The sequence below is a fragment of the Neolamprologus brichardi genome, chromosome 9, assembly GCF_056152115.1.
Source record: "Neolamprologus brichardi isolate AB-2024 chromosome 9, ASM5615211v1, whole genome shotgun sequence".
Classification (NCBI taxonomy): domain Eukaryota; kingdom Metazoa; phylum Chordata; class Actinopteri; order Cichliformes; family Cichlidae; genus Neolamprologus; species Neolamprologus brichardi.
Window position 1 is genome coordinate 3,672,293 of NC_142112.1, and position 14,879 is coordinate 3,687,171.

Consider the following 14,879-nt stretch of genomic DNA (forward strand, 5'->3'; position numbering starts at 1 on the left):
GGCGTCTGTGCCCGATAGAATATAACTAATACTGTGAGCCTAATGAAACTGCGCTGCTCGTACTAACGACAAAGTCAAAGTGTAATAAGGTCGCACACTGTGGTGGTTTCTACCTGTTGAAGTCCTCGGGGTGCTGGGTTTCTTCTCCTCTCCTGGTTTGCTTTCTGTCTTAGAGGCTAAAAAGAAAATGTTTAAACATTTGTCAGTCGTGTCATTTATCAACACGATAAATAAACCGAGTGTAAAGAAAGCCGCACACATACCCAGAGGCTTTTTGGCTGCAGCAGTGGTAGTGGTGCGAGTAGATCCTGCCGTGCGCACTGGTGCAGTGGTTTTACTGGCTGCTGTGGCAGCAGACGTGCTTCTGCTGGTAGAACCTGTTTGATTTGAGGCAGCAGTGCTGGACTTTGTCACTAGGGGGCGCTTCTCTGTTGTTGTCTGAAAAGAAAGAGAGAAATAAATCTGGGCGAGGTGATATGTCATCCAGGAAGAGAGAGAAGCAGCTAATGAATATGAGCAAGCATCTGCGGAGGGATATCACATCAACAAAACAGGCAGCAGCAAATTAGGTCACAAAGCATCTTCAGTGTGCCTGGATGTTGTGATCAGTCCAGGCAAATGTTCGCTGAGATATTCAGGTCAAGGATTTTGCCCCAATTGGCGGAAGATATGGACCCAAAGTCCTCAACGATGATTACACATTTCACTCAGCAGCGTGTTTGCCTCTTGTAACCCTCAGAGCAGGCTAACCTTCACATTCAGCCGAGCCGTCACCCTGCACCCCTGGGTGCTCAGCAGCTCCATCAGGGCTGTTAATATGTTGTTGGTGCAACAGTGTTTACCTTTAAGGAGCTCAGCAGAGGCTGACAGAAGGTTGACTGCTCTTTTTGGGGAACAAGGCATTAAACTGGACAAGCCGATTGATAAATGGAACTTTTTATTCTATTTTATTGCCAACTCACAACAACAAGACCTACAATAATACAAAAGGCCAACAATCATATGACCCCCTATGAGCAGCACTTTGGTGACAGTGGGAAGGAAAAACTCCCTTTTAACAGGAAGAAACTTCCAGCAGACCCAGGATCAGGGAGGGGCGGGGCCATTCGCCATGAAAGGTTAGTGTCACAGCTTCGACATAATATCAGTTCCATATACAGACATTCTTATAACTGCATGTTTGCAGCTCCTGCGGTGGATACAAACAAGTAAATATCTGCATAGTTATAAAACCACTCGTGTGTTTGCATATAACACAGACGGCTACAGTAAAACACTCCTGTTCATTCAAACGAGAGGCACAGATAAATGTTTCAGCATGTTTAACCCTCCTGGCTTTTTTCCTGCATTTCCAGCTCACAAACTTTACATGCATTTACATTTTCACCGTCTCTGCGAGCCTGTGCACGCAAACAGACCAGATGGCAAAGATTCATGACCGAGGGGGAAACAGACGGTTGTTAGAAACTCCACTGATCCTAACTTTAGTTAGAAGAAGTAAGAAATCTGTTGTCCTGATCGATATGGATGAGGTTTAATAAAATCACTTCAAAACATAAGAAGGATTCATTGTGATGAATGGTGCAGCCCTGACCGCTTCCTGTTAGCTAAAACTTACCTTGGGTTTAAGCTCACGTGTCGTGCTGGTGGAGGAGGATATGAGGCGGCTGGCAGTGGTGGAGGGTCGCTTAGACCCTGCAGCTGTTGTGGAAGGTGCTTTAGCTGTGGTTGTTTTTTTGTCTGTAGTGTGGGGGGCGGAGGTGGTGACAGAGGATACGGGACGCTTAGTCAGGCCTGGAGCAGGACCAGCAGCACCGGCAGTGCTCGGGCGCATTTTGGCAGCTGCGCTTGGTTTGGTTGCCCCGGCAGCAGGCTGCGATGCAGGACCAACACGCAGGAGATGGATGATGGATGGAGGGTAAAACCAAGGAAACCAAGGAAAATGGATAAAATTAACAAAAATGGATGGAAACAGCAGCAGGGTCGAGCAGCACAAGCAGCAATTACATCACAAAAAGTGAGAACAAAAAAACACAGAAAACAAAAACGAATACTTAGCATTTACTCTGTCGCTTCACGGCAGCAAACACAAACACAACAGAAGCTGAGGCAGCATGCACGCTCGGTTTTTAAAATGCGCTCATGCCGTCCTGTCCACTCCCACGCTGCACGTCTCAGATGCTTTCATGTCTGATCATCAGCCTGATATTTATTAGCAGTTTGGACGATTTATGATGTAAGATGCAAACTGCCGTGACATTGTACACCGCTGTCATTTCTGCTTGTTACCGCATCACTGTAGCGCGCCAACATTCAGGTATTACGTTTTAAATCCCACCCTGAGTGGGCGTTACCCTCGCTGTGATGTTTTAAACTGTGATACAGTGTTTCATCAGAATGATCCTAAGCTTACGTCAGGAGCAACATTTCACTCTGACCCCTACCTTGGTCTTCCTGTCTGCCAGGTCTTTGCTTGGTGCTGAAATGCTTCCGTTCGCTGAGGGTTTGGTAGGTTTCTTCGCCTTGTCTCCGTCTGCCTTTGCAGCCTTGTCCTTCTTCTCATCTTTCTTCTCAACCGTCTTTTTGTCTTCCTGGGTTTTGTCCGGCTTCTGTGTTGTTTTTTCCACCGGCTTCTCAGACGGCTTCGCCGCCTCATCGTCTTTCTCCGTCTTCTTGGCCTCGCCTGCGTCAGCCTTCTCTGTCTTGGCGTCTTCCTGCTCCGCTGTCGCCTTTGTCTCCGTGTCGGCCTTCTTCTCTGTCTGGTCACAGCTGGTGTCGAGCTTGACGGATGTCGGCTGTTGCTCTGGGGTCTTTTCCACTTTGTTGATGTGCTGCTCTTTGCCATCCTTCATTTCTGTGATCTCGGGCTTCTCTGCGGTCTTCTTCTCTGCTTTGTCCTCCACTTTGGACACTTTGGACTTGTCGTTTTGTGCAATTTTGTCCACATTGTGTGCTTTCTCGACTTCAGCCTCCAGCTTTTCTGTAACCTCCACTTTTTCTTCTTTCTCCATCTTCTCTGCTTTCACTTCATCCTGTTTCTCGGGCTTTTGTTGCACAGGCGACACTTTCTCTGTTTCAGTCTCTCTTTGTTTTTCATCCACCTTTTCTATCAGTTTTTCTGCCTCCTTTTGATTTTTATCCACCTTCTCTTCCTGTTTCTCTGCCTCCTTCATTTTGTCTTTTTCTCCTTCTTTCTGCACCTTAACCGGACTCTCACTGCTCGTGAACTCAACCTTTACACTCTTCTGCTCGACTTTATCCACAGGGTCAAACAGGTCCACCTTCTTCACGCTGTCCTCCTTCTTCTCCACCTTCTCCTCCTTCTTTTCTGTCATTTCTGATTTTACTGAAAAGAAAAATGACAAAAATGTTTTTTTTTAATAAAATGACAGTCAATAATAGCAGAGTTCATTCAAACAGTTACAGTCCCACAACAACAAGCTCCGGCTCAGGACTTCCAGAAACCAGGAATTCACCACAGACTTGAGGCTCATGTAAACAGCACATCTGTCCACAGTGCAAGAAGAGAACCAACAAACATGTCTGCTGTTGGTTCAAAGCTGCAGCTTCTCACTGAATCCTCCGGCCTCACCGACACAGAGATGACCGTAAATACTGTAGAACAAAAGAAATCTGTTTTTAACTTTAGTGCTGGTTTACTTTTACTGGACGAAAGCACAAAAATATGTGATTTGATTCCACGACACTGAGGGAAGAGAGTCTCTTACACAAGTTAGAATAAAAACTGAACTCCAGCTTTTAAGTTCACTGGTGAGGAAGTTACTGTGTTGATGAACAAAACATGAAAAAAGATCATCACAGAAGCAAACATGCATCTGAAAACCGACTTCACCGAGCAGTAAAAACACAAACTCATTCACGGGTTTAGGATTTTTGAAGCACTCTGTAGTTGATTTTTCAGTCTCTCTGTATTTCTCAGTCTTGAGCTTCCCTGTCTGTTTATGTGTGTTTCACGGGTTATAGTAACTTCCTGTTTTATTTTGACAGTCGTCGTGTCAGTTTCCAACAATGGCGGCCGCTACTAAGTTTTAAAATTACTCTTACTAATCTTTCTGGGTCACAAAATAAACTTTGAACATATTTTCAGGTGAGAAAGTAGCTGTGTAAACATCAAATATCTGCTCGGTTTATCAAGATATCGCATATTTGCAAAAGTGCTTCGACGTTTTTGGAGACGTCTGCTACCCACCAGCTCGATAGCTCGCCGGGAGCTCGAGGGTTACTGATGCGGCCGAGAACGGCACAACTCCTGGCACATCATGTTCAGATCACCGCGGAGTTTCGCTGCTCGGGTTAAAAGTAATATATAAATCACTTAGACAACCTAAAAATGTTATTGTTGGGCTTTTTTTCAGTGTTTTATTTGTTCGCGAGTAAATCGGTTTGGCTGAGATTAAAGTTATTAGATTAGATAAAATAAAACTTTATTAATCCCCCGGGTGGTTTTCACACAGCTGACTAAACGTCAAACAGAAAACTGATTAAACAGAAGTGTGAGACGGTCGAGAATTTACGTCAGTGTCCTGTTATATTTTAGATAGCAAGAAGCAGACGGTCAAGTTTATTAAACTCCACCGAGACAGCGGTGACGCTAATCTGAAGGCTAGACCGTCCAATTCCACAGCCGTTTACTTCCGGCCTACCCGACCTTCTGAGGATGCAGCCCATGAATTTGGACACGACCAGTAACCTTTAATTGTGCATTCTGTTTCACTTCCTGTCTCTTTTCCTGCCCTTGTGATTGTCTCATCTGTTACTCTGCTCTGTGCTCCCCGACTATCATTTGGTCAGCTTATCCAACCTGTCCTGCGTTTCCCTCGTATCAGCTTCCAGTGGATTCACCTTTAAAGGGAATTTTCATTGGGAAGTGACTTTTTCAAAAAGCTAATTTATGTAGAATTTCCAGTTTTCCAACTTCCCACCTGTGGTGCCTTCACAGTCCACCACCAGCAAACGAACATTTTAAAAAGGTTCATAAACTGAAGTTTTTGTTTGGTTTTTGTTTTAAAGACAGATCTCTTTTCTAAGTTTGGTTAAAAAACTAAATCTTAGGTCTGTTTGTTTGATATGTTGTTTTTGTTTAAGCGTTCAACAGAGAAAAATAACTCCAGTCAACAGTAAAACTTATGAACTGAAAACTTTCAAACTGAACTTGTGAACGTGGAGCCGACTGCAGAGATGTTGCTTTCCCTCACGCTGACTCACTAAAATGCATCATTTGACCTCCAGTGATGATGACCCCACAGTGGGGTGAACTCATCAGAGCCGCTCAGTGTCCCAGCTGAGGAGCTGGATCCCTTCATGTCCACATTTATGAAATGAACATGACATAACTGACTCAGTCCTCCAACCTCCTGTGGAGGACAGAAGCGATGCTTCCTGTGCAGACATATTATATCAGTGCCTGTACTCACAAAAAGACTGTTTAATTATTATTTTATATGCTCAGAATCAGTGTTGACAGCAGAAAGGAATGAAGCTTGATATAAAATGTTCTCATGTAAATGCATTAATCCTTTAACAGGCCACAGTCATCCATGAGCAGCATAACGAGCAGCCGTCATGCTGAAGCCACTGTGACTGAATCTCAGCCACAGATGGTTGTCAGATGGAGCGCGCTCGTGTTTTATAGGCAATTCATGAAGAAATGTCACATCATTTAGGCTAATGGGCAGATAATGAGTCATGTTGATTATTCAGGAGCCATAAGTAGCTCATTTGTCAGCATGTAGAGACCTGAGTGTGGAGGGACTAGGCCTGATCTGTGTCTAGAACAGGAGTTAGCACAGAGTAAGGTCACCAGTGGGATTTTATGGGACAGCCAAGCGGCAGACGGTTGGCCTACAGAGACGATGGGCTTACAGGGGGAGGAGCATGTTTCAGACAGGATGAAACGAGGCTGCACTGACACCCGGGAAAGGAAACATAAGGAATATATTAAACTGGGAATCATGCAAAGCTAGGCGACGTAATCTGGTAGAGTCCAACAAAGAGTTTTGGTGCCGGAAAAGCAAAATAGTCTCCTCAAAAAAAGGGAAAACCCCAAAATACGGACTTAAATTAAGGACACATAGTGCACTCAACAAACACAAACAAAGGCTGTTCAGCTTTGGGGTGAACAGACTGACAGGGAAAGTTGACACGGCAGAGCCAGAGAACATAAAGAGGTGATTATACACAACTGAAAGCCGAGCTATGATAACAAGAACAAACCAAAGTCTATTTTCTATACAGCAAACAACGAGCAACTCAGGAGATCAACCCGACCCCCTAATTAGAGCAGAAATGTGATCCGTCTCACAGCTGTGGTGAAAATAGCTTCATTTAATCAGCCAGCAGGAGGTGACTCCCAGCCCACGCTCCCACAGCCCACTGTGGGAGTCTCTCCCACAGGAGGCCTCAGTCGATTTCATTTATTTCTGCTGATTGTGCCATAGTTACTCACTATTTCACTGTTGTCAACACAGCAGACAGAACACAGCTGGATACAAATGACTGTAGGCACAGACAGAAGTGTTGACAGCAAAGCATGGTTGTAGTATTTCAGTCGACTTCAGTGTTCTCGTTCTTTTCTCTGCTCTCGCACACTGTTGTTGTGATTTAGCGCCATAAAACTTAACTGACCTGAAAAATGAGGAAAAACAAACCAAAACAAAAAAAAACAATGGTAACGGGGCGGCCATTTTTTGTTTCGGTGAAGTTTAATAAACTCCTTGCTATCTAAAATATAACAGGACACCGGAGTAAATTCTGAGCATCTCACACTTCTGATAATCAGCTGTCTGCTTGACGTTTATTCAGCTGTGTAAAAACTATAACTTTAATCTCAGCCAAACCGATTTACTCAGGAACAAATAAAATACTGAAAAAAGCCAAACAATAACATTTTATCTAAGTGACTTATATATCATGTTTAACCTGAGTAGCGAAAGACGGCGGTGGGTTTGAAAACGATTAGCGGGAGTCCGGTGTTCTCACGGCTCTAGTTAGCCTAGCCCCCGGCTAGCTATCGAGCTAGTGGGTAACAGACGTCTCCGAAAACGTCGGAGCGCTTTTGAAAATATGTGGTGTCTTGATAAACTGAGCAGATATTTGAGGTTTACACAGCTACATTCTCGCCTGAAAATATGTTAAACGTTTATTTTGTGACCCAGAAAGAATAATAAGAGTAATATTAAAACTAACTAGCTGCCGCCATTGTTGGAAACTGAGCTGGGCTGCGCTATGAATTCTGGGACGCAGCTTCTTCTTCTTCGGGGTTTAACGGCAGCTGGCATCCTTGTACATGCAGTGCTGCCATCTTCTGTTTCAGTCCGTTATTACACTCTTAAATCCTACTACTTATTCCTGTGTCTTTTGTGATCTTACAAAGCTTCAAACGACGCGTCGACTATTAAATCAGTTGTCGACGATTCTGATTGTCGACGTAATCGTGGCAGCCCTAGTATCAGGCCCAGCTCCTGAAGTAGAACAGTGAGTAAAACCACTTCATGTGTTTTCCTACGTTGCACGGCCCCGACTTGCTACATCCTGCTTTATCAGCAGAGCTGCAGAGGCACCAGGATGCCCGCAGTTTCTTTTTACTCTTGTATAACACACGGCTCGGGACAACAGAACAATGAGCATCTGGGTGCAGTGAGCCAATTTATCTGAAGGTTTCATTAACATAACGATAACACTTATAGCTCATTAAGGGCCGTTAAGCTTAGACTCTCCTGAAAGGAACTGACTCGACTCAAACCTCTTTCCTCTGGCCTTATTAATATGATAAAATATGCCCACTCCAGTTCTTAAAACGAGTCAGTGTCTGAATTTCAAAGAGAAGAGTAAAAACAGAAACGTCTGACACGTTTGGGATTTATCTGCATGGAATTTTTATGCACAAATTGCCTTACTGGGAAAATTTCCACCGGGCTCTTTGGACTTTGGCGAGATACTGACCTAACAGGTCTGCATGGTTCATGAAGGTTCATGAAGGTTTCTTACCTTCAGAAGTTAAAGATAAGACGTAATCAATCTTTAGCCAATGAATCGCTCAAGATGAAATCGTGTTAATAACCGAGGCTTCAGCCATTAATAAACGATTCAGCATTAATGTGTAAAGCCGTCCTTTTGCTCCTCAAGTGGATTATGTAAATCAGCTCTTTCAGATGCCACCTCATTAAAACTCCCTGCTCCACCTCACTACTCAGCACAAGCTCTGTGGCTGAGAGATCGTCAACAATGGTTTTAGTGTCGTGTTCGGCCTTTTGGTAGAAAACACGCTATGGAGTTGTAGCAGCACAGAAAACAGACTTTGTGATTTTACTCTGCAACATTTGGGCTTCACAAGAGTCCAGGCTAACACCACTTAATCAATGAACACGGTGTGCACTTGGCTTTAACTCCTTTACAGGCTTGCGGCATAACCGCTGCGTGTTACATTAGCGTAGGTTAACTGTTGGCATAAATGAGGTTGCTCTCACATCCTGTCACTTGCTGTCAAGGACCTGTTTGAAATCATTTCTTATGGCATACAAAAGTTTGCTTGTATATGCACATATGACACGGAAGAGGAACAACTGCAGTTCCTCTAACCACCACCTGTGAAAGTGGAGTCGATGCTAATGCTAATAAAGAATTTAGCACTCCATCCTCTGGTCTAAATATCGTTACTACTGCCTCATTTAACAATAAATAAATAAATAAATGCTGGTGGCCACCTGTGCTACCCCCCAGCCTCCTTTTATGAAAGACTTGCATCAGCTTTAGCTTGCTTCATATAGTGAATCATATAAGGCTTATCCAAAACATACAAGTTTCATTTATATAATTTTTCTAGGGATCTTATATCTGTTTTCACTCTTGTGTGCTTTTCATACAAGTTTCCCGCAAGACAGATACAAACTTTATAAGATTTATATATATCTTTTCCATATGGGGGTATTAATTTGAAAATCCTAGATTACTTCCTTCTTCAGTTATTGCATCGAGGTCGAGGGCACTGACATTAAAAGCAGGGGTAAAATAACCAAACTAAACAAAAAGCACATGGTAGCAACAACACTACGGGTTTCTTTGTTGTTGTTTCTTTTTTATCCTGGTAAAAGAAAAAAATTATACTAAATTTGGACACAATGTTTGTGTTTTGACTGAGTTGTGACAGCTTTCTCCAGATTGGATGCCCCTTACAAAAAGAACATTTGAACAGGAAGTAGGAGGAGCTTTTAGCTCACTGCCAGCTGACATCATCATGTAACAACTGCACCCCAACCGGTCGCAGCAGATGGCCCCGCCCCTCCCTGTGCCTGGTTCTGCTGGAGTTTTCTTCCTGTTTAAAGGGAGTTTTTCCTTCCCACTGTCACCAAAGTGCTTGTTGGGTTTTTCTCTGTATGTGTTATTGTAGGGTCTGCCTCACAATATAAAGCACCTTGAGGCGTTGCTGTGATTTGGTGCTGTGTAAATAAAATTGAATTGTAATGTTCAATGCAACCGTATATATACATGTGGCCATGTTTGCGCCTCCAGCACTTCAGCACCACTAATTGGTTCAAGCTAAAATTGTAGTTGTGTATTTTGCATGATTGATTTTCCAAACTGAGATGCTGTAAGACTGAGCTCAGTTTCTTTGGACACGAAGCTTCTGAGGTTGTCCAAAAGCAGCAACAATAACAACTACTAATAAAAACGACATAATAAAAGCTGCACTATCTGATCTCTGGGGGAGGGGTGTGAGTCTGTGTTATCAACGACGTGCTTTTCCTGTAAATGCTTTTAGCGCCATGCTTTTAACGCCATGCTTTTAACATGATCGGGTCGAGTTGCACTGGAGACTCCATGGAACCATTTGCTCGATGCTTGGGGCCATATTTCTGCCACAAGTGGATCAAAAAATAAATCTTTCTTCTTTTTAAATTCCTTCCCATCTTCATATTCTATACATCTTCCCCATCCTCGCATCCCAGACCTTACTGTCTAAATCCTTCACTTCCTGTTCCTCGTCAGGGCTGTACTCACTCGTTTGTATCACTGTCACCATGCATTTTGCCTTGTTGCCTGTTCCCAACCCCCTTTCATCTTTTTCCGTATGAAATCTGCTCATCGTCACCCCGATGACCCCTCCAGAGAGATGGAGCTATGACCAAGCTGCAGCTCAATGAAGATTTGCGGTTAATACAATAGAGATTCATGCACTTCCCTGAAATACACACAAAAAACAAAAAGAATCTTTGAAAGTAAAGCTATTTTTCTAAGTTTAGATCTCTCCATGACCTTGGTAAACCAAAACAAACAAATGCATACAACACACAGCCTGTAGCTACATGACTCTGGACTTCAGGGGGTGCAGAGAAATAAACATTAGTGGCCTACATTGGCCTGGCTGGAAGCCTCTGCCACTCTCTGGGCCAGCAGCAGCAGAGAGCAGAAGAAGAAGCCACAGACAAAGCAAAGGAGAGACTTGTTAAACGCCCCACCCTGATGGTCCAAGTTTCAAAGTTTTTGACCCTGTTTTGGTGACGGTCATCTTTGGTGACCCGCTTTCAGCCATCTTGGCTGTGCCGGCCCTCACCGGGAATCTAATGAGCATTCAAAGTAACAGGAACAGAGGAGAAAGCGCTAGAACGAGATGGAGAGCGTGATGGAAGCACAGAGAACGAGAGGAAATGAGTCTGGACAAAGACAGAACAACCATCAGTTTTAACAAGCTGTGCCGTATCCCGACCCTGAATCCCAGTGTCAGCCGGAGGGAACGCTGCTACACAACCTCTCCCTGCAAGCTCATTGTGCTGCATTAGCACGTACAGGTAGCCAGACGGGGGAAACTCAACGCTCCATACCTGTTGTTTCAAGCACTGACACACTCATTTGTTTTCCTCACTCACTCCACGCACAGAAATTGTAGTTAATACGCACTGTCTGCTTGACCAACACAGCCAGACAGATGCTACCATCGTGGAATTTCAATGAGCCCATGTGGGGTGTGAGGGGTAGCTGCTCCCACTGCTGTCGACTTTTCTCAGCTTTTCCATCTCTTTCCCGTCTGGCACTCTTCCTATTCGTCTGGCTCGGCAGCTTCCCCCGGAGCCATCCACGAGCTCAGATCCTTCTACTACAGTAACATTCAAGGTCTGATTTACGGCAGTCTGACAGAAGACAACTTAATCAAGATGTCAACCTGCTAATTTTCTTGCTTGTTTTGTTTTGCGCTGCATCCAGCAACCTCTACTCTCCATTTCAGCTGCTGCATTCTCCACCATGCATACTTTACCTCTTTGAAAATGACAACAATGAACAGATAGCCAAGAAACCTATATAGTTATATATTAGACATTTACATCTGTATTAACATAGCACCAGATTAACAGAATAAGTTTCCTCATTTGACAGATCTGCCACTGGCCTTTTAAAACTGGTATTAAAAGACAAGACTGGTGTCCACCTACCATCCACTGTCATGAAGGGGTTAGTGCTGGAGTTCAGGCAGAGGCTGCTATAGACACCAGTGTCAAGGTCATCATCGTCATCAATGTCCTGTGCCTTTGTTGGTATGTTTCCAACTCTAAAGGTTAAATCTGCACCAGTGTTCAGTTTAGCATCCTCTTTATTCCCATCAAACTCTACAGTCTTGTTAGAATTAGCAGCTTTCTCATGACTGTGTGAGCTAAGAGCTTCAGCAGATCCAGCGTTCAACCCCTTGGGACTGAGGGGCACTGGAAGTACAATGCCCCCTGCCTCTTTCTCCATCCCAAAACCCTCCACTGGGGCCTCTAATGGAGAGAGTGGGAAGCCAGCGCTGCCATCCCTCAAAGGAGGAAATGGGGAGAGGCAGAGGCGGGGTTCGGGTGGGGATTGCCGTAGGTCGATATGTGTGGCACCAGCTGCCGAGAGCGTGGGGGGAGGGGGCTGATCTTCGGCAACAGTTAGCGAGCGTTTCATGGAGTGCGGTGAGCGACGAAGACCGCTTAAAGGTGACGCCACCTGGTCCAGCCCTGCCTCGTCGCCACAGGGGTATTTATCAGGGAGCTGTAGACTGGTGGGCACTGACAGGTGGGAACATTCAGACATCGCTCGCCTCATGGCCTTTCTCTGCTGCTCAGCTCGCCCAATAAAACAGGGTGGCAACTCCTCCTCCTCTTCTTCCATCTCCTCCTCACTGTTGTCCACCGAGGAGCCCTTTGACAGCTGTTGAGCTCCCGAGGCTACACCGGCTCCAGCCACGTTCTCATCCGCCCTCTCCAGGTGGTTGTCGCTGACTACTCCTATGACGCAGTAGTTGGGGGCCACCTGGGGCATGGCAACTTTTGCGATTGATTCGGCAAAACATGAGCTGTTCCAGCGATCGGACGGAGAGTCTCCATCTACTGGAGAAGCCTCTGTCAATGAGGCTCCTACTGAGTGGGGAGGCACTGCACTAGTAGGTGATGGCAGCTCCATACACCTGGCTGGAGATCCAGGAACTGGTGGTAGAGGGACCCTGCCTCCAGATCCCATGGCAGAGGGCAGTCTTCCTGGGGAGGCTGGGGAGGGGGATGGCGAGGAGGAGAGAGGGCTGTCCGGGCTGTCCCCTGCACTGCCCAGGGAAGCATTGCCCATCGAAGCGCTTCCAGACATGCCTCCAACTCTGACCGGCACCTTCAGCTCTGCGTCCATGCCACCTCTGTCTGGATGCTCAAAGAAGCAAAGCTTGTCTTCATCTGTGAGTCCGTCTGAAGCCATAGGTCTGTCGCCTACCACCAAGCCCCTCGGGGCACCCGTGTCCTTGGCTGCGGGGTGCTGCCAATCCCAGCTCTGATTTGGCACGCCGGGCGACAGAGACGGCACCTTGCACAGCTCGCTGTACTCTGAGAAAGGAGAGCCAGGCTGCTGATCAGAGAGAGAAGACATGCTGTCTCTATTCTCTCCCCTTTCTTTGTTTCCAAGCCTGCAGCTGTCTCAGGTGTCAAAGAGGTAATCTCTACCACTCCGCCTGTCTCGCTCTCTTTCCTTTGTTGTGCTGTTGCCGTTTTGCGCTCTGCAACTCCAGGTGTGTTTGTGTGTCTCCACACTGAAGTCAAACACACTGAGGCTGAACTGGATGTGCAGCTCTCTCCCCTGCTCCCTCTCTCTCTCTGTTCTCTCACTCATTATTGGAGCTGTCATGTGACCCAGTTGTGGAAGTCAATTGGCTACAGCCGGCTCCCGGAACCCGCCCACCGTGGTGGAGTGAGTAAGCCCCCTCCCATCTACTTTTCTTTTTCACTCTTTTTCCCCTCTAGACCCCTCTCTGTTATTCTGTCTCTTGGCACAAAGTACAACGAGCACACACACACACACACACACACACACACACACACACACACACACACACACACACACACACACACACACACACACACACAACCCCGTTCTTCTTAGTGAGGACCCTCATTGACATAATGGTTTCCCTAGCCCCTTACCATAACCATTAAAAATGGATGCCTAACCATAACCTAACCATAACCTAACCATAACCTAACTATAACCTAATTGTAACCCTGACACTAAAACCACATTTTGAGCCATCAAACTAGTGAGGACCGGGTTGTGTGTCCTCACAAGTGACTGCTGGTTCTCACAAGTATAGTAGAAGGCAGATTTCGGTCCTCACAAAGATAGCTAGACAGGAACACACACACACTTCTCTAGAGCGCTGCTATTAATTAGTGTCCATCGTTATGACCTGTTCAAATCCCCTCACGTGTCTCAGCATCCATGTAAAGTTTGGGGTCTATTTTCAGTCCCTGCGGCTGAGCTGTGAAACCCTCCTGGTAACAAACAAGCGCACGGTTCTTGAAGAGTTGCAGGGGGATGAAATTAGAAAGTTGTAAGACGGTGACAACAGAAGCTCTGAGAGCTAAAGGAACAAAAACGTGTGAGAATGTGTGCGGGAAGCTATCCAAGCATGTGTGTGCGTGAAATAAGCAACAACTCTGAGCTCAGTGTGAAAGGAAAGAAGAGGAGATGAAGTCAGGATGGAGAGGCAAGCCTGTGGTAAAGAGGCCTTCACGTCTGTCAGAGTGTATCTGGTCCCACACTTCTATCCCTCACACACACACACACACACACACACACACACACACACACACACACACACACACACACACACACACACACACACACACACACACACACACACACACTTACAGAAACAGTGCATTCTTCCGTGTAAGCTTTCTGTCACGGCAGATGTAAGAGTCATTAAAGACAGACGTGCCATGCAAATACAGTTACACACTTTCAGGCTAAAGCGCACAAACACAGTCGAGCCTGTAAGCGTTGGCTTCTTGCACGCAAACACTTTCAGCTTCATTTCGCTTCATCATCATCGCACAAAAACTGCAATTTCCACTAAAAGTGTCACAGTGTTACTGGAGCTGTTGGGGCTGAACAAATGGATTCATCACATTTATCGTTTTATTTTACAGTACAGTGACGACTTCACAGCAAAATGTCAAGAACATCCAAAATAGCACAAATCTGTGCTCGATAAATAGATCCCTCTGAAACATGTGCCACAGCTTCATGGATCAAAACAAGACGGCAGGTGACAAAGACGATGCGTTTTTGTCTCCAGGCCTGACAAAACAATAAAGTTTATCGTGCCTAAACAGATAATCTGAGGTAAAGGTCGCAATGTGGTGCAAAAGTAACGGTGGACTGGAGTGTGGTTTTAGTTTGATATATGTGTGTGTGCCAGTCAAAACAGCCGGCGGTTACACTCATTCCCGCGGCTGCCGGTTTGGACTGAAGCTGAGTGTCAGCAGGAAACCGTGATTTATAACAAGCAGACAGGCACACGGGCACAGAGCGAGGTGGCAGGGCTGAAGATGAGGAGGATGCAGACAGACAAGAGCAGGAAA

At 45.6% G+C, this 14,879-nt stretch overlaps 1 protein-coding gene across 10 annotated transcripts in view; it reads right to left on the reverse strand.

The window, feature by feature from the left end:
- The window catches only part of LOC102790489 (uncharacterized), a 120,205-nt gene that overhangs the window by 14,704 nt on the left and 90,622 nt on the right, over nt 1-14,879 (reverse strand). For 8 of the 10 annotated variants that reach the window (XM_087845831.1, XM_087845822.1, XM_087845824.1 and 5 more), the window contains 4 exons: nt 2,445-3,346; nt 1,619-1,873; nt 264-438; nt 114-176 (listed from right to left, as the gene is read on the reverse strand). In XM_087845831.1, the coding sequence (XP_087701957.1) occupies nt 114-176; nt 264-438; nt 1,619-1,873; nt 2,445-3,346 (1,395 nt within the window). Of the gene's footprint in view, nt 1-113; nt 177-263; nt 439-1,618; nt 1,874-2,444; nt 3,347-11,444; nt 13,254-14,879 lie in introns of those variants that run through there. The other 2 variants (XM_087845829.1, XM_087845828.1) reach the window with 2 other exon arrangements.